The sequence below is a fragment of the Pholcus phalangioides genome, unplaced genomic scaffold (genome assembly GCF_987345545.1).
Source record: "Pholcus phalangioides strain wild (caught in Gottingen) unplaced genomic scaffold, Ppha-v1.0 ptg000024l_1, whole genome shotgun sequence".
In the NCBI taxonomy this organism is placed as follows: domain Eukaryota; kingdom Metazoa; phylum Arthropoda; class Arachnida; order Araneae; family Pholcidae; genus Pholcus; species Pholcus phalangioides.
This window is the reverse complement of record NW_028301616.1, coordinates 5155551-5182600: the sequence shown is the minus strand read 5'-3', so window position 1 is coordinate 5182600 and position 27050 is coordinate 5155551. Positions and strand designations below refer to the sequence as shown.

Here is a 27050-nt window from a genome sequence, read left to right as displayed (position 1 = left end):
TTAATCTAAAATATTATCAATTCCCCCATCAACCAGAATTTATTATGTATCCTTAATGTCTTCGGGAAAATTGAAATGACAGAATTCGGCACGCAGTTTTGTGGTTACTGAAGATTCTTTTACTCCAAATAGGATTCTTGTGTATTCAAAGATAACATCGATACGTTTATTTAATTTCATTTTTTTTTTCCTCTCTCCCTCTACTATATCCATATTTAGGTGTTCGTCCTGTTCGTGTCTTTGGGAGCTTCACAAAGCTGCGGGCCGAGAGTGAGCGCAAGGCTGCTGGCAGAGATACCTTGCGACATGAGCAGTAGCAGTTATTGTACAGCCCCTGGCAGTGCCTATCCATGGTATGCAAATTGAAATTCTTTATTTATTCTTTCGCTCTCCCGCTCGAGTGAATCCGATGAATTTTGCCCAATGCGGGAAAATAATGATAATCTTGTTTTACTATTGTATAAGGAATTCGAGTTACATTCGCATTTTGATCGTGAAACGGAATCCATCCTCCGAAATATTTGATACTGTGAATGTTTTTGGTCTTGACAGATTTTAATAAATTGGGGAGGTTTTTCGATATTTTTTATCAATATCAATGGGCCTTTTTTGGATAATAAAGATATTTTTTAACCCCTATTAACATTTAACACACCCCTAAAAACACTTCAAACCCCTAATTAACGGTCATCCCTCTTTTACGGTCAAATTATTTTGTCCCGCGGTTGTTCGTAAGTTTCTCTTATAAATTCCAAAAACAAAGAGACACGTGTATCTTTTCCTTTTCCTGTCTCGAATTCGTGACAAAAAATTGTTATTTTCCTTCAAATAATCAGAAAATTCTCCAGCAGAAAAATTCAAAAATAACAAAAAAAACATCGAAATTAAATTAAAAGCAAAAATGAGTAATTTGAGGCTTAAAATATGCTTTAAAATAGCATTTGATTTTAAATAGCGGGCGGATAAAAACTAATCGGTAGGATTAAATTAACAGCCTGTAATTAAAACAAACAAACATGATATTATTTTATTTGTCTTCAAAACAGAATAATTCCTTTTTTTTTTTTTTGCTTTTTCTTCGAAATGAGCAACGATCGGATTATTTGGGATTATTTGATTCAAATTTACGATTATTTCAAAAGAATTAAATGCTATTCTTTTTAACTGGTCATTTACTGCAATTATTTTGTTCTCTTTTGGGTTATGAGGTTGCGTGATTTGGATAAAATGATGGATTCAGGATAATTGATTAATTTCTTAAAATAATTATTTATTTACAACACGAAACATAAGACGAAATAAAAAAATCTACGGAGCGACATGTTAAGCTCTTGATGGTTTGATCGCTTCTCTTGCGATTTCCCGCGTGACAATCCAATGGCATCAGCTTTACAAGTGCCGCCATCTGTGAGATAAAATACAAATCGAATCTCACCACATGAGTTTCCCCCCAGTGAAGGAACATGGTGAGAGAACGATAAATGAGATACAAAATGAAAATGTGATACAAAAAATTAATCATAAGATGCAGAATAATAGATGTGCAAGACATAATACAATGATGCAGGAAATCATGTGCAATAAGTATACACTTAAAAAAAAAATATGATGCAAAATGTACAATTAAATGCAGAAAATTCAATAAGCTGTACAAAATATATATCAGATGCATAATATAAATGAGATGCATGAAATACAAGATGCAAAAAAAATCAATGAAATGTAGAATTATATGATGCAAAAAAAATATTATGATGCACAATTCGAAACAAAATTAATTTCGGTTATCAACCTAGGACTGAATTTGACTTTTCTGCCAGACCTAGTGACATATGGTTGTACTGGCACAGTGTCATTTTTCTTTTCTTCGAGCTTGTTTTTGTCAAGTTCCACACAGACATCGTTAAAGATAAATGCGGGTTTCACTCTGTCAAGTGAAACACAGGTCTTTCTCCCATTTACATTTAAAGTGATATTTTTTTCATTACGAGAAATCACTTCATGGGGTCCAGTATATGGTTGTGTCAAAGGTGGTGTGATCTTGTCAATTCGAAGAAACACATGTGAGCAAGTTTGCAGTTGAGGATGCACATAAATTTTGGATTGACCATGAGCTGATGTTTTGCATGATTTGATGCTATTCATACGCTCTCTGAGCTGTTGTACATATGTGTATGTTGATGAGAGCTGACCGGGTGTATCCGTGCAGAGATCTGCAGGTAATCTCAAAGATGTACCAAACACTAACTCTGCACTAGAGGCTTTGATATCCGGCTTGACGGCTGCCCTGAGACCAAGTAAGATGGCTGGCAATGTGACGGTCCACTTTGGATTCTCATGTGCCTTCAATGAGCTTTTTAAGACACGGTGGAACCGTTCGACCATGCCATTGGCCTGTGGATGGTAAGCAGTGGTACGAATCCTGCTAGTGCCAAGCAGGTTGATCAGTTCTCTGAAGAGTGATGATTCGAACTGCCGTCCTTGATCGGTTGTTATGGTTGATGGACATCCATAACGGCAAATCCAACCATCGAACAAGGCACGACAAACTGTGTCTGCTGTGATGTCTGCTACAGGTATGACTTCCGGCCATCTGGTGTAGCGATAAATTACTGTTAAGCAGTATGTCTTTCCTTCTGAAGGAGGCAGAGGTCCAACCAGATCGATATGAATATGAGAAAATCTTGCATCGGGTGTTGCAAAGGTGCCTAAAGGTGTTTTGGTATGCTTATCAACCTTTGAGCGTTGGCACTAATTGCAACACTTTACCCAATCTTTGATGTTCCTTCTCATGTTAGGCCAAACGTATCTTGCAGATATTAGCTGAGTAGATGATGTTACACCTGCATGAGCAAGATTGTGGAAATGATGAAAAATAGTCTTGCGGAAGCTCGCTGGAACAAATGGTCTTGGTGAGCCTGTAGACACATCACATACCAGTTCTGTTGCGGTAAATGGACTTGGTATTGACTTGAAAGTCAGTGAACTAGAGTTGTCTTGCTGTAACTGTTTTAATTCAGGATCCTCTCGTTGAGCAGTTGCAAAAAGGTCAAAATCCAGGAATGGTGATTTGGAAATCGAGTTGATTTCTATTCTTGAAAGAGCGTCAGCTACCACATTATCTGCACCTTTAGTATGACGAACATCAGTGCTGAATTGCGAGATGAAGTCGAGGTGTCGCCATTGACGTGGGCTGCATTTATCAGGATTTTGCTTGAAGGCGAAGACAAGAGGTTTCTGATCTGTGAAAATTATGAACTCACGGCCGTCTAGCATGTGCCGGAATCTTTTGACAGCAGTGTACATTGCTAACAGTTCTCGGTCGTAAGTGGAGAACTTCTGTTGACTCTTTGTCAGTTTCATGGACAGGAATGCAATGGGTTCCCATCCTTTTCCATTTGATTGCATTAGCGAACCACCGACTGCTAAATCACTGGCGTCAACCCATAGACTTAGCTTGGCACCAGGAATTGGATGGTGAAGTAATGTTGCACCCGCTAAAGCTTGCTTCGCATCGATGAATGCTTGCTCGGCTGGATCAGTCCACTGAAGGATATCAGCTGGCTTGGTTTGAGTAGCTCTTTTGGATTTCTTTTTGTTTTTTATTCCCTCCAAAAACTTGTGTAGAGGTGTTAAGATGTGTGCAGCTCTGGGCACAAAACGACGATAAAAGTTGAAGAGACCAAGAAAACGTCGTAATTGAGTGATGGTTTTTGGCTTAGGAAAGTTCAGGATGCAATCAACACGATCTGTTAAAGGCTCGATGCCAGATCCAGAAACTTTGTAACCCAAAAATTCAATTGATGAACCACCAAATACACATTTAGAGGGCTTGATGCTGAGGCCATATATTTGCAGACGTTCGAATAACAACCTTAGATGTTCGATGTGCTCTTCTGGTGATTTCGAGGCTACCAGTATGTCATCAACAAAGGCATATACAAATGGAAGTCCACGAGTGACCTCGTCAATAAACCTTTGGAATGTGGCTGCAGCGTTGCAAAGGCCAAATTGCATTCGAGTGCTCTCGAACAACCCAAACGGTGTGATAATAGCACTTTTATGGACATCTTCCGGATGTATAGGAATCTGATGATAGGCCCTAATGAGATCTATATGGGAAAAGATTTTACTACCATGCAATTCAGATGTAAAGTCCAGAACATTTGGAACACTGTACCGGTCTTTCACAGTCTGTGCATTTAAAGCTCGGTAATCACCAACTGGACGCCATTCATCACTGTCCTTTTTCGGGACCAAGTGCAGAGGTGATGCATAGCAGCTGTTAGATGGTCGTAAATGGCCGAGGTCAAGCATCTGCTGAAATTCTTGCTTCACGATTTTCAATCGATCAGGAGCTAGACGTCTTGGTTTGGCATGCACAGGTGGACCAACAGTCTCAATATGATGCACGACAGAGTGTTTCACAGGTTGTCCTGGTTGTGGTGGTTTGATGATGTCGGGAAACTTGCTGAGAAGGCTGTGGTAGATGGTGTCACCTTCGATGAGTTTGATTGAGTGAACTTCTGCAATGTGAAGATCACAGTCAGTATTGAGTTTTGTTGTCCTATCCAGCAAACATCGTCGTCGGAGATCCGGAACAAGATCAAAGTTGAACAGAAAGTCTGCCCCAATGATGGGTGTGGAAACATTAGCCAGTAGGAAAGTCCAAGTGAAATTACGACGGAGATTGAAATCTAATGTCACCCTCTTTTGACCATAAACACTAATGGATGAAGCATTAGCAGCAGAGAGCTTCATAGTGGCGTCGCGGCGTCGTTGTGATGGTGATGCTGGAAGGATAGAAACATCGGATCCAGTGTCAATCAGGAATCGAATTTTGGAATTTCTGTCCATGGTAAAAAGGCGACGAGATGCCTGTGGCAAGGAGCATGTCGCGTTTACTCCTCGCCCGCCTCGTTTTTTTGAAACTTGCACGGCGACACGCACTTTCTGGCGTTGTTGCCGAATTTGTTGTGATACCAGCAGAAGTTTTCCGATCGTGGATGCGGACTGCGCGCACGTGAGGTACGTTGACGAGAGTTGCTACGCGAACGCAGGACGTTTTTCAACTCGCGGCGTAACTGAGCCACTTCGTCCCGAAGTTGCGCGACGGAATCCGGCTGTTGCGGTTTCTCAACTGCGTCAACATGATGAGGGTTCACTTCATGAATTTTGTCGGCGAGTTGAGCAGCTTTCTCGAGAACGAGTGGAGTGACAGCAGCGAGAATGGACTGAGTTGATGCCGGTAGGTGTTGGAGAAAAAGCTCCATCAGCAATTCGTCGGAGACAGAATGCGATTCCGCTCGTCGTCGCAATTCGCGGAGAATGTCGGATGGTTTCCGATCTCCCAATGACCCGCATGTTAAGAGCTTTCGAAGTTGAGTGGACGACGACTCGCTCGACCGTTTAATCAGTTCCGATTTCAGCCTTTCATACGGATCCGTGGCCGGCGGATTAACGAGAATGTCCCGGACAAGAGCCGCACTTTCCGGAGGCAGATTCGCGACAACATAGTTGTACTTTGTGACAGATTCGGTTATCGGTTTCGGAACAGCGAGAGCGAAAGTGCTTTCACACATGATAAACCACAGCGCTGGATCATGGTAGTTAAAAAGTGGTACCTGAACGGCACTTACTTCCATGATGAAAATCCAGGAAAAGTGATGTCAAGTTCCGGAAAGCGAAAGTTCACTCACGGGAAACACCAGTAGATTGCCTCGTGCTGCAGTGAAGAAACTGGAACTTGTTTGAAGTCCGCGGTCACCATACTTTGGGTTATGAGGTTGCGTGATTTGGATAAAATGATGGATTCAGGATAATTGATTAATTTCTTAAAATAATTATTTATTTACAACACGAAACATAAGACGAAATAAAAAAATCTACGGAGCGACATGTTAAGCTCTTGATGGTTTGATCGCTTCTCTTGCGATTTCCCGCGTGACAATCCAATGGCATCAGCTTTACAAGTGCCGCCATCTGTGAGATAAAATACAAATCGAATCTCACCACACTCTTATTATTCATCATTGTTTTGTTCAGGAATTCTCCAGATAATTTCCTCGGAATTAAAATTATCTCCGAATTCCTTCTGGAATCGACATATTTGTTTACTTTGTCGATCCATTCCTCGTCTATGTTTTCGGTTTTGTTTTGTAATTTAATCTCGTAATAAATTTGTGTATTTTTTAATTAAATTACTTCTTTTATTTTTTTGTTTGGTTCCAGTCATCGTGATGACGTCAATTCCAGCCATTTGTAAAAAATAATCCAATTTCAATGAATGAATGTTTACTAAGAAAAACACACTAATTCCTTCCATTCACTTCCAATTTACTTTAATGTCAAAATTTAAATATTGTTATCATTGAGTTAATTGCATTAAATGAGATAAAAGACTATCAAAATTACTTCGAAAGTGAATTTAATAATCGTGTTTTTGAGTTAAGATCATTTTTTTAAAAAGGATAATGATGTATTTTCAAGAGAATGACTTTTAGAAAATAATGAGAAATGTGTGTTTGTGTGTTTCCTAAATTTATTATTGTTGTGCATTAAATGTATCTTTGAAAATATTTAAAATGTTATCTTTGAAGATCATTTTTATTTCTGAAGCTGCTGCCATCTAGCGGAGGGATCATAAACTACAGGCAACGAAACCGACGGAGTTTCACGGAGATCAAAAAAAAATTTATCTATACAATATACGTTTCTCCTTTACCTTTCTACACCCAAGAACTAACCAGTGACACGTCTGAAAGAATTCGAGGGACAACTAATTCACAGAAATAGTACGGTGACCATATGCCCCATGTTTTATTGGGCATTCTCATATTTTTCGCCGTTTAACGTACGGTTATACAATTGTCCCGTTTTTTTTCAACGAAGCTATAACTTTACTTCATAATCCTCACTAACATCGTGAATGGAATAGATAAGTTTCACAAATTACAAAAAAAAAAAATTACGGCTATAATCCCAGTGATGATACATCATCACATGATTATGTTGCATTTTTTCCCGGAGCTACATTTCAATTCGCTGCAATTTCCAGTCGCCCTTCATTTTCTCATCCTTCAGTAATTTTTCAGAAATTTTAGATAAGATTATTGATTTTGTCGAGTTATGGTAACGTTTTTGGTTATAATTGGTGGTGTCTCGTTTTTCACTGCAACTAAGATCGCAATTTTCAGTATTTTTCTGCAATGAAATGTGGCCACCTCATCATGATGAGTTTTTTCATATACGGGGTGACTCAGAAAAGATGGGGAAAAACTTTAATTAGATGATAGTACACACCAATACAAGCAACTGGCATCGAAGAATGCATGGTCTCACATGAAACGCAAACGCGCTAGCGCTTTCCGGAACGGCCACTCCGCAAACGTTAAAACGGCATTCCTGTTAAAATTTATAGGGAAAAAAGAACACCATTAGTTGAACCAGAAATATCATCAATATTCCTGGCTTAAATTTGTATAATTTCCCTTCAATTACAATGAGCTTATGCAGTCTGCCCGCGGACCACCTACGCCACCGTTACGGACCAGAGGTCTCTCACGGACCATAAGTTGAGAAACGCTGGCATATAATATTCTTTCTGCGCGCAATCTTTTCAGTGCTAGTGGACCAGAAACTTGTAAACATGGGGTTACCATAAGACCCGAATTTTATAGGGCATTCCAGATCCCTTAGTTAAGTGGCCCACGACCCATTTTCAAACCAATGAAGTGGACCGCACTCCCCCTACAGGTTGAGAAACCCTTGCCCTATAGATACGCTATTTATGAGGGATTATATTCATCAAGGATTATGAGGGATATTATGGATGGAACACTCTGGACGGCCGAATTTAGCCTGCGGTTGGGAGGCTATGCACCCATGCACTAACACATTGCAAAATACAGTAAAAACCTTCTTAACGGACACCCTTCAAATGCGGTCCCCCCCCTTTTTACGGCCACGTATAAATTTATTCGTGTATAATAAAACTATGATTTTCAAACCTCTTATTAGCGGTCACCCTTCTTTTACGGGCAAATTTTGTTGTCCGGCCGGTGACCGCAAAAGGGATGTTTTACTGTATATAAAATTGAACATTTTCGTTTTTGCAAAAGATTTCTTAGGTGGGACATAAAAACGAATTTTTCTGTTCCACCGGTGTCGGCAAAAGACAACCTTAAAATTGTCTTTATGGGAGAAATTTTGGTCGCAGAGGATTTTATCCGTCAACCAATTAAGCGGGACAGACTGTATTTGAAAATTTTATTCCATTCAGTTTTTTATTGCACAAAGAAAAACCGGGACAAATATGCGTCCCGAAAGCCTTTTTCAGGACAGTAAATTTAATAGGGAAAATCCGGGACTATTCCGGAAAACCAGGACATCTGGCCACCCTATCCCAACCTAACCGCACGTTAGAAAAAGGAAGAAGAAGAGGGGGAAAGAAAAATAGAAGGAAATAGAAAAGGGGAAAAGAGTGTAATATAGATAAGTAGATAAGCGTGTACACAGTAGATTTCTCTCCCCACCCCCACGTGTTCTCTTTCACTCTTACTTTTCTATAGTAGAATACTATTTAATGTGGTGTGGGTAAATCACTAACAGGAGTATAGAAAAAACTGAGACGAAAAAAAAAACAATTTCTGTTCATAGGGTTAAAATAAAACTTCGCGATAGTGGGGAGAGAGGAAAGAAAACACATAGAACTGGATTGAATTTATTTTTTCCACTGGCGTTTTTTACAGCCAAAATCGCCTACCAATGCTACATTTTTGTCTTCATAGGAACTAGTAATTAGCTTTGAGAAAGCCTATGGGTTTCCAACTGGTGTTCCACGGACTGGGATTCCGCATAATCAAACGCCACGGAACCTTGAAAAATCCTGGAACCCGGAGAGCTTTCAAAGTAGAAAACATTCTCGTTACTGATTCTCGAAATGCTGTTCTTTGTTTTTGTATTTTAACGAGATAGTATCGTTTAAAAAAAAAAAACTCCAGACCACTTGGATCACTAACCTACGGAGGGGGTGAGCATGTGAGCGACTAAAACAGTGTACGCAGCTATGCGAGCGATGAAATGAATATCCTGGTGAGTGAGGAAAAAAAACAGTTACCTAACAGGGTGTGAAAACATGTGTACGATCAAAAGAGCGATTTAGACACAGAGGTAAATTTACGGTGTGGGAAAGGGCAATGGCTAATTTGAATACCTAGACTGGAATGGGTGGAGGGTGGCAAAATGTGTATAGCCCACAGACGACAAAACTATAAATCCGCTTTCCGGAGGGGCGCGCGAGCAAAGCCCTCATCGTAAGGGCCATAAAGATATGTGGCTCTTGTCAATCGATCGAATTTCCGCGTGGATAAAATAACGTATTTGCTCAGTGCCTCCTATGTGCCAGAGAACAGGACCGTGCCTTTTGTACCCATGCGTTAAGATGACCTTCTCAGACTCTAAACGTTCATATTTTGTAAACTTGTTCACTATGAAAAAAAAAATGGCGCCTTTCTTATCTAGTTTTGTTCTAAGCAATAGACGAGTAGAAATAGAATTTTATCAGCAAATATGCCTTAGGCCGGGATTACACTGTGAAAGTTTGATAAAATCTCTTTTATAATACTTGAAAAATCCAACCAATAAAGCTCATAGGTTGCATTCAAGCAAATGCAACCAATAAGCTTATTGGTTGAATTTTTCAAGATTTATAAAAGAACTTTCATAAAACATTTATAGTGTAATCCCGGCCTTAGTAGAGAAACCAAGACGGAGAAGACGAGAACGCAGTGCTCGGTATTTCGCACCAACTAGCAACGGCTTGCTTGCAACCTTTTTTAGATTATAATCACGGAAAGCCAAGGACGGCTGACTGTGGTGGAAGCATTTTTTCAGGGCGAGCTGTACGTGTATAAGATGTGAGTCAATAAAGGAATTAAAATATGCAGCCTCATCTGCACTCAGAGAGTCAGTATAAGTTACTTTAATTTTAAATATATATTAATTTCATAACTTGTGGCTTATTTATCAAAGAAAAAATTGGAGGGCTAGGTCCTTAGGAGGTCGAGAAATCTCTGCTAGGTATTATAATCTACAGGAAAACCACAGATAACGTTACTGCCGGGGTAGGAACCTGGGAAACCGATGTTTTTGGGTTCTTCGGGATAAAACCCTGTAGATTGATGGTATTGTGTCTAATAACTGCGAATTTTACTATTATTAGTTTACAACACTTAAATAACAACTGTTAAAATTTCAAAGCAAATTCGATGATAAAACGGTTCAAAGATGTGTATTTCTCTCGCATGTAATATGATACGATCCTAAGTACGGATCCTAAGCCTTTCTAGCTCATGGCCCCCTGTGGACCATATTTTTTCTCGTGCCTCCCCCGTCTTACCCAGGGCCCCCTACCTTCAACCAGGAACGATAGTTTTAGAACTTATTGAATTGAATTTTGTCAAAACTGAAGTTCATTTTTGAAAATGATCAAAAATTTTATAAATAAAATCGATCTCTGGAACTCTGAGCCAGGCACAGATCCAGAAGGAGGGGGGGGGAATAGATCACTCTTTCTGATCATCGAATTATATGGGAAAAATAGGTCTATGTAAAATACAAGGCGAGCCCATGTACCTACAGATTATATCGCCCCACCCGACACACCACCGTGGACTCGCGCCTACCCCGGACTAGAATTCAGTGATCTTCCTTCTTGTGAAAATTCTATACATATCACCGTTATGAGTCCCTATGATTATAATGTTCTGGAGCCTCATACTCAGCTGGAAGTATGTATATACTCAATTAACATGTTTACACATAATTGCACTTAAAAAATCTTACTACCCAATTTTATCATGTGGGCCCCCCCCCCCCCATGGATATGAGGACCCCGGCCATGGCCTCATGGGGGGTCATGGGTTAAGATGGTCTTTATTCTATGAACAGCTCTGCTGGATTTTGAAAGCTGTCTCATTTTTTCCAAAATACTTCACTTAAGAACGTTACTTCTTGACAGCTCTCTGTGGCCTCCTTCAGCACATGTTGTGGCTCCCACTTTCATCTGATTTTCTCCCATGTCCCCCCTTTAGAATATCGTAAGACCACAAGAGGGCTATATGGCCCAATTGTAAAATCACTGCTGTGCTTTGCATAGTGTGAAGAATAAAAAATAATGATTATCATCTCAGATCCCTGGGCAGGAGCCCTGCAAAACACATCCGCCTTGGGACGTGGGGTCAATAATTGATTTCCATGCGGGAACCTCTGTGGCATAGGGGGACTTTCATGAAAAGATTTGGCGCAATGGTGTATGAAAATAAGTGTGTATAAAGAGGTGGTGCCTAAGCCCTCCTCCTCAATTTTTCCCTGGGGCTATATGCTGTTGAGACGGCAGTAATCATGAGAAAACACATTTTTTTGCATAAATATTCAGTTCCGTAGAGCAGCCTGATTATCATCAAAGGTACCGCGGAATAGCCTTATAACTATCCAGGGTTCCACGAGAAACTTCAAGTTGGGAACCTCTGGCTCTATTGAGACAAATTCCGAAAATAACGTAAAAACGTGTATTTAGTTACTAAAAACCAATTCGTTTTCCTTATTAATAAAAAAAAATTATTACCAAAATGGTGTGTGTTTTTAACAGTACCTTAAACTCAGTTAACCAAAGGAATGCAAAAGCTCCTGTGCATGGGTTGAGAGGACTGTAAAGCCAGACATGACCAAGGCTCATAGCCATGTCTCCATAGGGGATGTAAAGGGTTGAGGACAGGTCTGTGTCTGTTAGACGAAAGTTTTCAGATCCTCACAGACCGCCCGAGTGGCGCAGAGGGTCAGATGCTTGTCTTTCACTATGAAGGTTAACGTCAAGATCCACGGGTTCGAATCCGATCAAGAAAAAGTTGTTCTTTACCTACCCAGGCTGGGGTGACCACCGATAGATGGCGCCTTCATTTCCCCCACTCAACTCCTCTGGTTGGAAATTGCCATATGGCGTTATATGGCCGGAGTTGGTGTGCGGTAAAGTAGATCCTCACAGACCATGTCCTGGTAGTTCTTGTACTGGCCTATGGGTGGCAGGATCCTATATTTTCGGGGGCCCTCGTTTTTTCGTTCGTGTATATTTGGGAGATGACACAATATGAATAAAATTGTATGCTGCATAAAAACATTAAAAAGAAACCTTCTCTTTGTTTTTCAGGCAATCGGTGAAACGATACATTTTCGACAACCAAGGTCTCGTCCGTAGAATGTACGGAGACGAAAGGCACAACCTCATACTGAGTAAGGAGATGCACGAGTACAGTCTGAGGTACAACCCTCATTTTCTTGAACCCAAGACTATAGTCAGGTACGGAAGGGGCAGGGCTATCAGGGCAAGGTATAAGCCCGGCAGCAGGCGGAGGCAGTCCAGACCCCAGATATTCGATGACGACGATACGCCACCGACGACGACCTCCGCCACGTCTTCGAATCCAACTCCCACCGAGGAAACGATATTCAGGATAGTCACGCGAACTTCCATAAAGATCGGGGGTGTGACGACGCCAACGGCGACCAGTGACGGAGGAACATCGACGTTCACCGCCACGGCTAAAGGCACAGGCAGTGGAATCGCTTCCACTCGTGTTCCGTCGACTTTCAGTGCCGATAAATTCGATCGACGAAGGGACACGATCGATCCATCGAACTCGGAGGACGCCGCATACGAAGGTGATTCCGTTACCACGACCGCTGATGCAGAAACAGATGCCGATGCCATGACGTTGGGATACGATATCGAAGGTGCACCCACCGACAATTCCAGTTCGTTGTTCGAACCTACAGCCAGCACTTTCGAGACGAGCTTCATGGACACATACGTGAGCACGGATTCCGCTACAGACGACCCGGGGCCGTACGCGTTGGAAAGGACCAGTTTCGATGACGAGTACGACTACAACGACCGTCCGAAACGGAAGTACGTGGGTTTCTCTCACAACAGCGTCGATGAAAAGAATAAAAACAAAGACTACGACGAGGACCTGAAATCCGATTCGAAAAACCAGGAATCCGGCACCAAAGAAGAGGAAGAGGCTCCCGAAGACTTGATCATGGAGGAAAGTGAGGACAGTTCCGTAGACGAGGAGAAGGATGAAGAAGTGCCTGTACCCAGACGAGGAATGTGAGTAATCTATTTTCTTCATTATTTGATTCTTTATTAAATGATGTTGTGAAGGGGGAATGGAATGTACTTCAATAATAATAATCAATGGTATGATCGAAAAATACTGAGACTAGGTGCGTAGTGAACCAAAATTTGGCAGCAGCCCATTGAACGATACTCTGGTCGAGCGGTTTTCAACATTTCTTGACTCGCAGAGCCCTTTCTAGCATATAATTTGTATGGCGGATCCCTGTTTGACTCGAGGAGCCCTTTTCTGTATACAATTTTTATGGCAGAACACATTGTAGGCCTCTCTTATTTGCTTATCTATCAAATTTACTGATTCATTTTATTTTCTTCGAGTCGCCGTGGAGCCCCTGGGAGTCCTTGGGGCTCCGCGGAGCACCGGTTGAGAACCGCTGCTCTAGTCGTTGACCCCCGGAAATATTGGAATCTACCATGGACCTCCTCCCCCCCCCCCACACCATTCATAGCAAGGGAACTACAGCCAATCTCTCAGCGAGAATGTTATCGAAGGATATAGAGGACGTTCTATCCAGCACAAGTAATAGTATGATGCGATAGCACAATGCTATCTTCTGTACTGTAGAAGATCTACAACAACGTGTTTCATTCTCTTATCGAGAGGTGTCACCACAAGTGATAGTGTTGTAATTTTTGTCATACCCCAACAATATTACTATACTGCACAGTGGTGCTCTCTCTCTCTCTCTCTCTCTCTCGATATCGAAGGTGAATTCTCTCGCGTCAATTTAATTAAAACTTTTCTTTTTAACTATTTTTTTCCAACTTGATATTGTTATTTTTCATTACAATTCAAAAATTCGGGCCGTGGACCCGTAGGGGCCCCAGCCACCCATAATTGGGCGCCGCTGCTTTGTTCATTATTCGATATAAATTACAGTATTCTCATGTACATGTTGGTAATATCATTCTTTTGACGATACATTTTTTTGGCTTCTTTATTAGAAACGCTTGCCCTGTGAAGAACGAAGTGATCGCTCCATATTGGGCAAACAACACCAGAGGAGAGACCTTGGCTCTACTCAACGTCTACCCGTTCGAGCAGTACGTCCACTTTGAGAAATGCGCGTGAGTGCTTGTTTCTTTTCTCTCGATTGAACTGGCAAACGTAATTAGTTTATCACGATTCATAATGTTTACCAACGCCGCTTGGGTATTTTTTATTCACAATCGGCGGTAAAAGTGATAACTTTTTCAGTATTAAATTCACAAAAGACACTTGGGTATATGCATAATTACCGGTTAAGCCAGGTTTTCCGAAGAGCAGGTTTCTGCACCGCGTGCAGTGTGGAAAACTCTGCATACGACCGCATCAGGAAACAACGTTGTTACAACGGCCCCTTGAGATAATAGGAACAGTCCTCCCGTGAATTCGGTTTCTTAGCAAAACTCATAAACTATACAAAAACTGCTGCAAAGGGGCAGGGATACAGGGGCCTTCCTTATTAAGGAGAGAGGGTTTTTTTTATGAAGTACGAACTGTTCCAACGAAGTGCTGAAATAAAACCTCTGGCCCGCAAAGTGTTGAAGTGATAAATTCAGGAAAATTAATCAAACTGATTAAAATGGTCTGTTATTATGCATAGTAACCGGTTATTATGCACTATAATCCAATTTCTTACCAAATTTGCCATAACATTCACGTGCTATTTTATGTTTCAATCGTTTCTTACGCAGTTTCGAGAACCACCAGATGCTGTGCCGCGAAGGGTGCCGCTGCGAGCAACAGTACCGCCTGCACCGGTTGCTTGCGTTCGATCCCAAAAACGAATGCCGAGGTATATTTTCGGACTGGTTTCGGTTCCCGTCCTGCTGCGTGTGCATCTGTTACGACATCGCACCCGACGTCCCAAGATCACGGGCTAGAACTGGAAGAACGGCAAGCTAATATTGGACGAGATGTCTCTGAAAACGGAGACACCGTCAAAAGACACCGTTTCTTATTTTGTGATATCATTTTTTTTCTTTTCGAAGACGACACAGAAATTTTTATTTGTATTTTGTCATGGAAATTAATATAACCGAAATAAAAGATTATTTAATATATTCAGATGTTTTTCTCCCTTTTTCGCTCCAAAAAATTCAAAATATGTTCATTCGCATGATAATATAGAAATTTCATAAAAGTGCGGTGACCATATCTTCAAAGCATATTTTACGGGACACCATGTAAATTCGTATTGATGGACTAATTCCGTTTGACATCTCCAAGTGAAGAAAGAGTATCGCGTAATTTCGCAGTTAGAACAGCCGAAATATACAAGCGAATACAAACAAATAATACACAACTTTAGACACGTGCTACACGAATACAAACATATAATACACAATTTTAAACATGTAATACACAATTTTAGACATGTAATACACAATTTTAGACATGTAATACACAATTTCAGACATGTAATACACGAATACAAACATATAATACACAAAAAATGCATACACATATTATACAAACAAACACTTTGTGGCCTCAACGGACTGAAAAGTCCTTCCAGCAGGAAAGGATTAAGCAATAGATTTTTTTTTCCCTTTTGCAACAGCATTAGTGGTCCAATGCACGTATTTTCTCGTTTATGTATATAGGGACCATTCAAGTATTACGTAAGCAGATTTTCAGTCATTTTTGACCCCCTCTCCCCCCCCCCCTTGTCGGCAAAATTTCATCAGCAGCTTAGAATATTTCATATCTTCAAAAAGGGTGATTGATGACGTAAGCAACCTTCAACCCCCCCCCGTCCCCCTTGTCATCAAAAGTCAGCAAATCCGAAACCCCATCCCCTCCCCTCGATGCTGACGTAATACTTGAATGACCCCATATCTGAATAAAGTTTTCATTTTCCCGGCATTTTCTTTTACAAAATCTCAGGACGTCAAAATGTCCCGTTTTTTCCTCAAACATATCTTGAATTCGTGATCTTAACTGAAGTCGTAGATTAAGATAATTTCCGTAGTTCCTAAATTATGCTATAGCTATTAACTATTACCAATATTAACACTATAAATTAAGGGTACGCAATGTTTAAAATCCGCGAGCCAGGTATGTGTAATGCTGCCGCCCGTGGGCCAGAAACTTCTGTTATATGAGGCAACCATATGATCAGTATTTTAAGAGGCATTTCTCCATAATTTTGGTTGACGCAACCTTTTCGGCAACTTTACTTCGTTTGACAATAATTTTCTGGTGGCGATTGGCAACTTTCGCTTGCCTTTGAAATTTTTTTGCCAAATTTACTTGGTGATTATATTGATAAATTTTATCTCGAGTCATTATTTACCACTTACGGTTATATTTATAAATAAGACAATTTCTTTTGCTGTGATTGGCAATTTTACTTGCTTTGATTGGAATCGGGCCGGGTGGAAACCCCTTGACGGTTGACTCGCGGGCTGAAAGTTGTTCACCCCTGATCTGAAGAGTCTTTTTTTGTTGTACTAAGTTATCTAATACGCAAGTCAGGTGTGGATTGCCTCGTACCTGTAAGGATCCAAACGATAGAAATCCACTGAAGATTTCAAAGGTATTCCGAGGTTTCCTACAGCTGGCAATTACAGCAGACAGATTGCTCCGAACAAGCAAGAGCGTAACAGACTTTTAAAACTATGCAAATTTTATGAACTTCACTGAAAGTAAATCGGAATATGCATGAAATACACGCAAAAGAGAAACCCAAAAGAGAGATAATTCTAACCACTATGCTTAATGAGATTGAAATGTATTCTGTGAAATTCCAATTGAGGTAAAAAAAGTTTCTCTTTCATTAATTTTGTGTCTTCTGTGTCCTTTTCTGCTTTTCTATGGGATAAACAGTTTGTCTGGAAATCTTATCAAGTCCTGATAAACTTGGAAAAGTTTCTGGTAATCTATTCACATTCCTTTTTTGTACCGGTAAAAGATCTTATGTACAACCATTGGGTAAGAGCTAAGGATGCTACCATTGTGTGAGCCAAAAATTAACGAACCTCCTATCTTTTAACATGATAAAAACTTTCCTATACAGAAGTAGTATTAAAAATATTATTTACCCATTGATTTATTTCAATTTTTTCACGTATATTTGATTGTGTATGCTATCCTATGGCAGTTAAAAATTCTGCATATTTCCAAAATACTTAATTTTTTCACTAATTTCCAAACAAAACGAAATAAAAACAGATTACGTTCATGACAAAATTGCATAAAATCAATGTAATTGAATAAAAAAATGATTTAAAATAAAGGAAACAGTTCAGTTCAAAAATGATGAAAAAGTGGGATTTCATTAACACTCAATCCGATTCACAATTTAATTTTTAATTTTTTCTTATAACTTAAGTATTTATGAAAGTATTTTAAATTTTATGGATTTAAATTTTAGTATTTGCCATTTTATGGATCAAACGGTTTAATTTATTTTGAATAAATTTTTATTAAATTTCATTGACGTCATATTATTATACACTGAAGAGCCAAAAAAACTGGTCCACCTGCCTAATATCGTGTAGGGCCCCCGCGAGCCCGCAGAAGTGCCGCTACACGACGTGGCATGGACTCGACTAATGTCTGAAGTAGTGCTGGAGGTACTTGACACTCCCCAGCGCGACCCACCCCGCAAGGGTAAAAGGCTCATATCCCTGGAGGGACAGAGCCTGGGTCGTGACTGGTTTGTCGGAGGTACTTGACACCACGAATCCTGCAGGGCTGTCCATAAATCCGTAGGAGTAAGAGGGGGTGGAGATCTCTTCTGAACAGCACGTTGCAAGGTATCCCAGATATGTTCAATAATGTTCATGTCTGGGGATTTTGTTGGCCAGCGGAAGTGTCTAAAGTCAGAATAGTATACCTGGAGCCACTTTGTAGTAATTCTGGACGTGTGGGATGTCGCATTGTCCTGCTGAAATTGTCCAAGTCCGTCGGAATGCACAATGGACATGAATGGGTACAGGTGATAAGACAGGATGCTTACGTACCTGTCACTTGTCAGAGTCTTATATAGACGTATCAGGGGTCCCATATCACGCCAACTGCACACGCCCCATACCATCACACAGCCTCCACCAGCTTGAACAGTCCCCTGTTGACATGTAGGGTCCATGGATTCATGAGGTTGTCTCCATACCCGTACACGTCCATCAGCTCGAAGCAACTGGAACCGAGACTCGTCAGACCAGGCAACGTGTTTCCAGTCCTCAACAGTCCAATGTCGGTGTTGTCGGGCCCAGGCGAGGCGTAAAGCTTTGTGTCGTGCAGTCATCATGGGTACACGAATGGGCCTTCGGCTCCAAAAGCCCATATCGATGATGTTTCGTTGAATGGTTCGCACACTGACACTTGTTGATGGCCCAGCATTGAAATCTGCAGCAATTTGCTGAAGGGTTGCACGTCTGTCACGTTTAATGATTCTCGTCAGTCCCGTTCTTGCATGATCTTTTTCCGGCCGCAGCGATGTCGTAGATTTAATTTTTTACCGGATTCCCGATATTCACGGTACACTCGTGAAATGGTCGTACGTGAAAATCCAAATTTCATCGCTACCTCGGAGATGCTATGTCCCATCTCTCGTGCGCCGACTATAACACCACGTTCAAACTCACTTAAATCTCGATAACCTGCCATTGTAGCAGCAGTAACTGATCTAACAACTATACCAAACACTTGTTGTTATAGGCGTTGCCGACCGCAGCGCCGTACTCTGATTGGTTCCATATCTCTTTATTTGCATACACATGCCTGTACCAGTTTTTTGGCTCTTCAGTTTATCATGTGCGTAATGTTTTTAATTCGTTTTTTTTTAATTTGTGAAAAATTGAATATCAGAGAATTGATGAATTTCCGCCTTTAAAACTTTAAAAACAGGTGGAGACAATGTATGTACCGAAATCATATTGCCCGAGTGGTAAGATGCTCGTCTACCATCGTGAAGTTTGTTATTAGGGTCCCGGGTTCGAACCCAAGGCGAGAATATAGATAAGATATTTTCCCTAACGAACTCGAGGTGACCACCGATAGACAGCACCTTCACTTCCAACCCATCTCACTAATGGCAGTAAATTGCGATATGGCCAGAGTTGGTGTTTGGTGAAGTAGAATCATATTGAAATTTATCCCTCTTATAGCGGTCCCTACTTAGTTCGACTTATTTCTGTTGTCCAAACTTTTACTAATACACATTTAGATTTCCCGTTTAAAGCGCTTTCCCTCTTACAACGTTTTTGATGACGGTTTTTTCGGGAACGTTACAAGCGGGATCCACTGTGCATCAATAATGCAGTGTGATAAGGCTGATGGACAAAAACAGAAAAAACGAGAGAGAATCGTTTTCCTCTCTTTTGAAAATAAATTCCTGAAATAATCTCACCACAGTAAGTAACGGATCGAATGACGGACATTACGGACACAGAAAATAATCGTTTATTTCCCTCTTCATATCCGATTTAGAAAGATAGATGTCATGCATGAAACTCCAGACCGAGCACATTTTCGGTCTATCGCCATAGCCAATTTACGAGTGCTATCGAATGAGTAGTTACGGAAGTTGTGCATGTGTACCCAACGGTCTGGGTGCTTGTCTCGGTGTTGTGCGTGAATTAAAGAGCTACCATCTATTCTACAAGCTATGAGTGAAGTGTAATGATTGAATATCTGTACCTTTGTAAGCCCATTGCTCTATGTGTAGAGACTTTTCCACGGGGAAAATCGGCACGCACTGGCATCTCGAAGGTGAGAACCACAGGAAACCAACTTCTGTCGATCACCACTGTTTCACCTGCGGGAATCGAACATAGGGGGATGCTATGACCACACGACCACAGACTGCCGCCATAACATACACTATTAAGTTAAACAAAAACGCAATGCTTAGTACGATGTTTAATGCACTAGAACGTCGGAAGCTTCCATTTTGACTTCAAAGCTATTCCGACATGCAAATACACCCACAAACGGTTTATCTCAGGTTATTAGAGTTTCATGACTTTTGTAGTCTTCGTAAGAGTCTTGTTAAGGCTCTTAAATTCCTAAAATATAAATGTTCTAGGTTTTCTTAGTTTGGTGGTAAAAGAAAGCTATATCTCTAGAACTACGGTCATTTTGACAGCTTTGAGATATTTAACCAATACAATTGCAAAACATGCTGACATGAAAAGTTCGCTTCTTATGCGAATATTATTATCGAGTAAACAAATAATGTTCCATCATGTTGTTTGCTTTTCTCCAGTATCTATTTTGTACCATTCAAAGGTACACTTTTGAAGAAGCTCATTAGCTGATACAATCTCGCATGATGAAAAGAATCTTCATTTTTCACGATCTTACCCATGTGCCGAGACTATTCTTATCATTTTGTGTACCTTTACACTCTGAACTCACTATAGAAAAATCCCCGGTGATACCACCAAAGATACCACCTTACTGCTTAGAGGTCCTACTATACCAGGCATCTTCAACCCGTTGCTCGCGAGCACCATGGTTCTCCCTGAAATAAACAGAGTGCTCGATGCTCGTGTTCGATTTCGTGCTCGCGAGCACTTGATCAATGTTCCAATCAAACACATTAGAGGAATTACATTCATGTTTGAAATCATCGTCATTTCATGCATTCGTATGTTAAACTCACCGTAAGGGTGATCTTTTGATGATGAAAAAGTTTGAAGACCTCTGTACTAGATGATTTGTGGAGAGAAATTTCTTTACCACATATCATGCTTTTGACAGAGAAAAAAATAATTCCTCAGTTGGTAAGCAGAGAAACTATAGGTCTGGAGTACCACGCACAAACAAAATTGAAATCGCGATCAAAGGAAATTTCCGCCCGTAGTTATGAAATTTTATTACCCCACTAATGAGTGTCGTTGATGTTCTCGACAAGATAAATCCATTCAGTGCACAATGCGACCGGCATGGAAAAGCTGTGACTTACGTATGTATTTCACATTGCCCAGGATTTCGCTACTACTCACGGAATCCCGCACATGCCATCTCTTCACAAATTTCTCAAGCGTATTATACTAAATACCTTTTCAGTGGACTGCCAAATGACAATGAAGTCACGAATTAAAAAAGCTCAAAAAATCATAGTTAAACCTCTTTGTGAAGTAACAAAACACGGGATTAGTCTGTCACAACAAGACCTTTTGTCCATAATTCCAAGAAATTGGTGGGGCGCGGTAACCTAGGTCGATAAGATACTCGCCTAAAGTACCAAAGGATGTTTAGAGGTGTCGCGAGTTCGATACCCTGTTCATCCTTGTTAGAAAACTTTCCTGACGCAGGGGTACCATAAAAATGGCGACGTGACCGTAGAAAAAATTGCTACCGCAGGGAGTCCCCCATCGAAGGGTTAGCGCCCCAACCTCTTGATGAGTATAAAAAACAAGCTTGTCGTTCGGAAGCGGCAATAAATTGTAGGTCCCGGTCTAATTAGCCCTCGTGGGCAGAAAATGGTAAAAAAATTGGTACATGAAAAAAAAATTATTGGAAAAATAAATCAAAGAAACTGAATAGATACTGTTTCGGTACACAGAAAAATAATTTATATCGATTTTTTTTAGCATCGACTTTGACCGCTAGCGTCTTTCTCTAGGCATTTCGAAATTTCCGTCGTTCTAGCGTTAATATTCAATACATTAATTATCAAGGTATAACATATTAGAATATATTGATGAAAAAAAAACCATCATGCAGGTTCAATCAATCAGCTTTGATATCATTTGAAATTATTTTTGCAACTTTTAAAACTTTTTAAACTGAGATTTGACATTGATGCAGAAATGGGCTCACTGCAAATTTATCACATGTTTTCATTGGCAGAAAAAATCATTTTGACGTTGCATATTACAGGGTGATCCAAAAGTCACGCAATCCGTAATAAAAAAAATTAATTTCTCCAATTCTACTGATTGTAAATGAAAAGTTTTCTAATAGACAGGAGCACTATACTGTTGTGCGATCAAGATATTTTTTTTGCCAGAAGCAAAGAATTTTTATGATTAAACAATATTTTTCAACTCATTCGTTTGAAGCCGTTACTGAGGCGATTCAAAAATGAATCCCTAAATGTTTCTGTGCCCAATAAGACAACAGTCTTCCGATCGTATCCCATTTTCGAGAAACTGGAAATGTTTGAAGACCGCAGGTGAAGTGCCGTCCGTCTGTACTGAGCCAAAATGGAATATGTGGACTAAAGGACAAAACATGTAAACGTTGCACTGTTGTTCACAGAGCCCTAAAGAAATTGGAGTTTATCGTCTGTCGTGCTCGGGTTGTTCCGGAATTGAAAGCCCCAAATCAGATCAAACGACAGAATTTAGTGCACTGAAAATCCACACGTCTGTCATGAAAAGCTTCCGCATTTGATCAAAATCAGTGTGTGGTGCTCAATTTGACGCAATAGGAAAGTTTGGGTCCATTTTTATTTATTTATTTTTTTTTAAGAAACAGGGGATAGGAAACTGAATAAGGATATTATCTTGTATTCATTACACACACACTGTTGGATGAAATGAACGTTTTTGCTCTTTTTTGCAACAGAATAGAGCAACCTGCCATACGTCTAGGTGAAACAATAGATTACTCTCAAAAATAATTTTCGATGATCACCTTATTTCAAAAAGATTGTGACCACCAAGATCACCGGACCCGGAAAAAATTCACTGATTTTTTCATGTGGGGACATCTGAAGACAAATGCACACGAATAATTCTCATTTCATTGATTAACTAAAAAAACATTCAATCGAAAATTGAAAAGATGAGTGCCCTTAGAAAAATGACCAGAAACACGGCAAAAATAATAATTCCGCGATTGCATTCACGCAAAAGGCTCACGATTTGAATACATGTTGTAACATTTTGAAACAAACAAATTTTGTTGTATAAACAAATTCTTGTATCCACAAATTTTGTCTTATTCGAATTACGTATATAGTTTTTTTTATTTATTTCCTGATAGCATTTTAAAAACAAAATATTTTAGAACGGGTTGCGTGACTTTTGGATCACGCTGTATAATGGACATCTACGCAGACTACACATTGAATGGGAAATCCTCGTACCCAGATAAAAGTAAATATTTAGCGAGGAACCGCCTTCTTGTTGTCACTTGAATAGCCACGAAATGATCTCAGATACGGATATAGATGAATGAATGAGTGCATCGGAACCTTTTTATGATAATAATTCCGGAAAATTAGATGTCAAAGAATTTAGAGCGAGTGAACTCCTATTTCGTAGCGAAAAGCAGCCTCCATGATACTATCCAGAACGTCCGCGTGTAACCGCATATACACCGGAAATGCAATTAGTTCACCGATATGCCGACCTTTGAAATTTGTCTTTGATCACTGGAAATCGACCGTGTTCCATTCATGTCAAAATCTAAACCAAGAACGCGAAACTTACCCCCAAGACATTTTATACAATGTTCGCCTTTCAAGTGTTTGTTTGAAACCGGGTAGAGAAACACAGGTATACTCTGCAGTTTAAACAGATATCATTTCCATCCGATTAGTTTACTGTAGCCTCATGGCAAGGTTTCGGTATCGAATCTTTGTATGTGTACGGAAATTGAGACATAATTTACAGATTTGTAGTTAAAGTATAAATTTGAAGTAGGTTTATAAATAAACTGACGCCACTCAAACGTACGTAGCGCCCATTCTGATGGAGGTATTTTGATGAAACTTGGTATATGTATAGGATATGTGGACCATAGAGAAAAGGAAGATCCAATATTAAAAAAAAGTTTGATTTTTGACCACCAGGTGAAAAAGTGGCGCTTTCTATCGCAGTTATCGTTTTCCAAATAACTGCGTCCCCCCCCCCAAAAAAAAAGCTGGACAAATCTCGTTACTTTTGTTATTTTTTACGCTATAAATTCACTCCAGAGGAGCCCCCCCCAGAGGAGCCCCCCCCCCCCCCCACAAAAGATCTGCTTGGGAGGGGGCTGGCTCCAGGATTAGGAGGTGCACGATGAGCACCGAGATGTTCGCGAGGAAAAGGAAATTTTAATTCCAGCACAAAATGTTCCCGCTTTGCTTTCTTAAAAGGGGGGGGGGGGCACATTCTTTTTAATTTCAAATGCACAGAATTGTTTTCTGCGCACGGAATTTCGAAATCCGTGCAGAATGAAAAAATAACACACATGCTGCCTTTAATACACAATATGGTGAAAGTTTTTCTGTGCAGCAGAAACTCCGTGAACACGGAAGCATTCTCAGCAGTGTTCGCCAATACGCATGTGGATGCGTGCGTGATACAGGAATCAAAAAATTCAATTTCTGTCCCCCAAATTTTGTTCAGGAGAAACAATACTCTCGAGAAACTTTATCAAACTGGAACCAGTTCTGCCACCTATCGAATGAGAAACCCAACTGTTATTATTTTTAGATTCGAATTGGTGACCGGTTTTTGAATAATGTCCCAGATGGAAAAAAAAACAATGCAGTACAATATTAGAAAGTATTTTATGAGCAATAATATTTGTTGAATTATTAGATTTGCCTATAAATTTTAACTGTTGTTTTTTTCGTTTGTTGTAAAATGACATTAGTAACACTCGTAAGGTATTGCCCTCTTCGGCTTCCTGTAATTGTAATTAAAAGCATATAAACCCATTTATAGTAACATTTTGCTAATGGTATTAACGTCATTTTACATCAAACAAAAAAAAACAGCAGTTAAAATTTCGAAGCAAACTTAATAATTCAACAAATATTATTACTTATAAAATATTTACTAATATATCATACTATATTGTTTTTTATTTCATTTGCCACATTAATCAAAAACCGATCACCAATTCGAATCTAGGAATCACAACAGTTGTGTTTTTTAATTGATAGGTGGCAGAACTAGTTCCAGTTTAATGATGTTTCTCAATATACAGTCGAATCCCATTTTAGCGAATACCGTCATAGCAAAAATCTCATTTTAACGAACACTTTTGTAATCTCCCAGATAAGTTTACACGGGAACAATGCAAAACCCTGGAATTTCTTTATTACGAAATTTCGTCATAACCAAAGGATTTCTCCGGTTTCTTGGAGTTCGTTATAAGGGGCCGTTCAAGTATTACGTAAGAAAATTTTTAGCAATTTTTGACCCCCTTCCCCCCCCCCTGTCAGCAAAATTTCGTCATCAGCTCTGCCCCTCTGAATCCTAACTCATATTTTCATAGAGGGTGGTTGCTCTGACATAAGTATTATCCAAACCCCCTCCCCCCTTGTCATCGATGATGACGTAATACTTGAACGGTCCCTAACGGGATTCGACTGTAATACGTATTGTACCAACACCATCTATAGCAGAAACCCAAAAGACTATTAACTTGATATAAAGCAGTAGTTCTCAACCTTCCCGATATTACGCGGCCAAAAAGAACATTTCCATGAAGCCCAATTGCCAACAAGTCATAATATGTATTATATACTGTCGTATCTCGATCCCCCACAGTGGCATCATAACGGTTAAGCCCAACAGGATCCCAGGGCTCCGAGTCAAACAGAGAGCCTTACATTATTGTAGAATTTCATTTTCTCTGAGGTCATTTTTTTTATTAAAAAATATATGAATTTTCATTAATTTTAAAAAAACTATTAAATATAAATGTTCATTGTATATGAAAATTCATTTCATTTCCATTAAAAAATCGAAATATAGCCTGAAACTTTTAAAGACTAAAAAATATTTCAATTTTTATCGTGTGCCGTACGGTTTTTTCATTTCTCAAAAGCCCTTGGGATCAAAAACTATCGGATACAAAGGCCCCGACCAGATATTGTGATTCTAAAATATAAAAAAACCGGCAATTACCAGTCTATTGTACTGACTTGACAGTTTGTTCGTGAGTTTAGTTCGTTTATATCCAGTTTTTATTAAGTGCCTCGAAATTCAACTCCTGTCGGGAAACATGTTCAGGAATCAGTACGATTACGACGTCATAATATGGAGTCCTCAGGGACGTCTGCATCAAGTGGAGTACGCGATGGAGGCCGTGAAACAAGGATCGGCATCCGTCGGGCTCAAGAACAGCACTCACGCCGTGTTGGTGGCTTTGAAGAGGGCTTCGTCGGAGCTGTCGGCATATCACAAGAAAGTGATCCCCGTCGACAACCACGTCGGTGTTGCCATAGCAGGACTGACAGCCGATGCCAGGCTCTTGGGAAAGTTCATGAGATCCGAATGCCTCAACCATCGCTTCACCAGGGACTGTCCGATGCCGATCAACAGACTCATCGCTTGTCTCGGCAACAAGATGCAGACCTTCACCCAGAGCGAGTACTACAGGCCGTACGGCGTCGGCCTCCTGGTCGCCGGCTACGACGAGCAAGGGCCGCATATCTACCAGATCTGCCCTTCGGCCAACTTCTTCGACTGCAGGTGCATGGCCATTGGGGCCAGGTCGCAGTCCGCCCGCACTTACCTGGAGAAACACCTGGACGAGTTCGGATCGTCTGACCTGAAGGGATTGGTCCGCCACGGCCTCTGTGCGCTGAGGGAATGCCTACCGAACGAGGTCGAGTTGTCCACGAAGAATGTTGCCATCGCCATCGTGGGTCGAAAACACGACTTTGAGGTCTATGAGGACGACAAGATCGTGCAATATCTAGATCTCTTGACCGCTGCGGAGCGATTTCGACCCTCTGCGCCTGGTGGTGATCAATAAGATGGTGCCCAGGATGACGCTCAACCCAATCCTGCTGGAGCGGATGAAGCGATGGGTGTTGTGACCGATATTGTCTTTGATTTCTTGATTTTTCTTTTCTTCTTAACTACTTAATTGCCATTTCTCGCATTCGCTGTATATTTTGAAATAAGTTAATAGAACAATGTTGAAAGAAACATTATTTTTTGAATTTTTTTTTTTTGTCGCTGT

At 40.3% G+C, this 27050-nt stretch overlaps 1 protein-coding gene and 1 pseudogene across 1 annotated transcript in view; both read left to right on the top strand.

The window, feature by feature from the left end:
- The window catches only part of spz4 (Spaetzle domain-containing protein 4), a 50484-nt gene extending 35243 nt beyond the window's left edge, over positions 1-15241 (top strand). The window contains exons 2-5 of the mRNA XM_089250817.1: positions 220-353; positions 12206-13168; positions 14141-14263; positions 14873-15241. Coding sequence (XP_089106943.1) covers positions 220-353; positions 12206-13168; positions 14141-14263; positions 14873-15083 — 1431 coding nt within the window. The 3' untranslated portion in view covers positions 15084-15241. The remainder of the gene's footprint in view (positions 1-219; positions 354-12205; positions 13169-14140; positions 14264-14872) is intronic.
- A 10843-nt stretch (positions 15242-26084) lies between these two features.
- On the top strand, positions 26085-26840 carry LOC149068620 (proteasome subunit alpha type-1 pseudogene; annotated as a pseudogene).
- Positions 26841-27050: the final 210 nt, after the last annotated feature.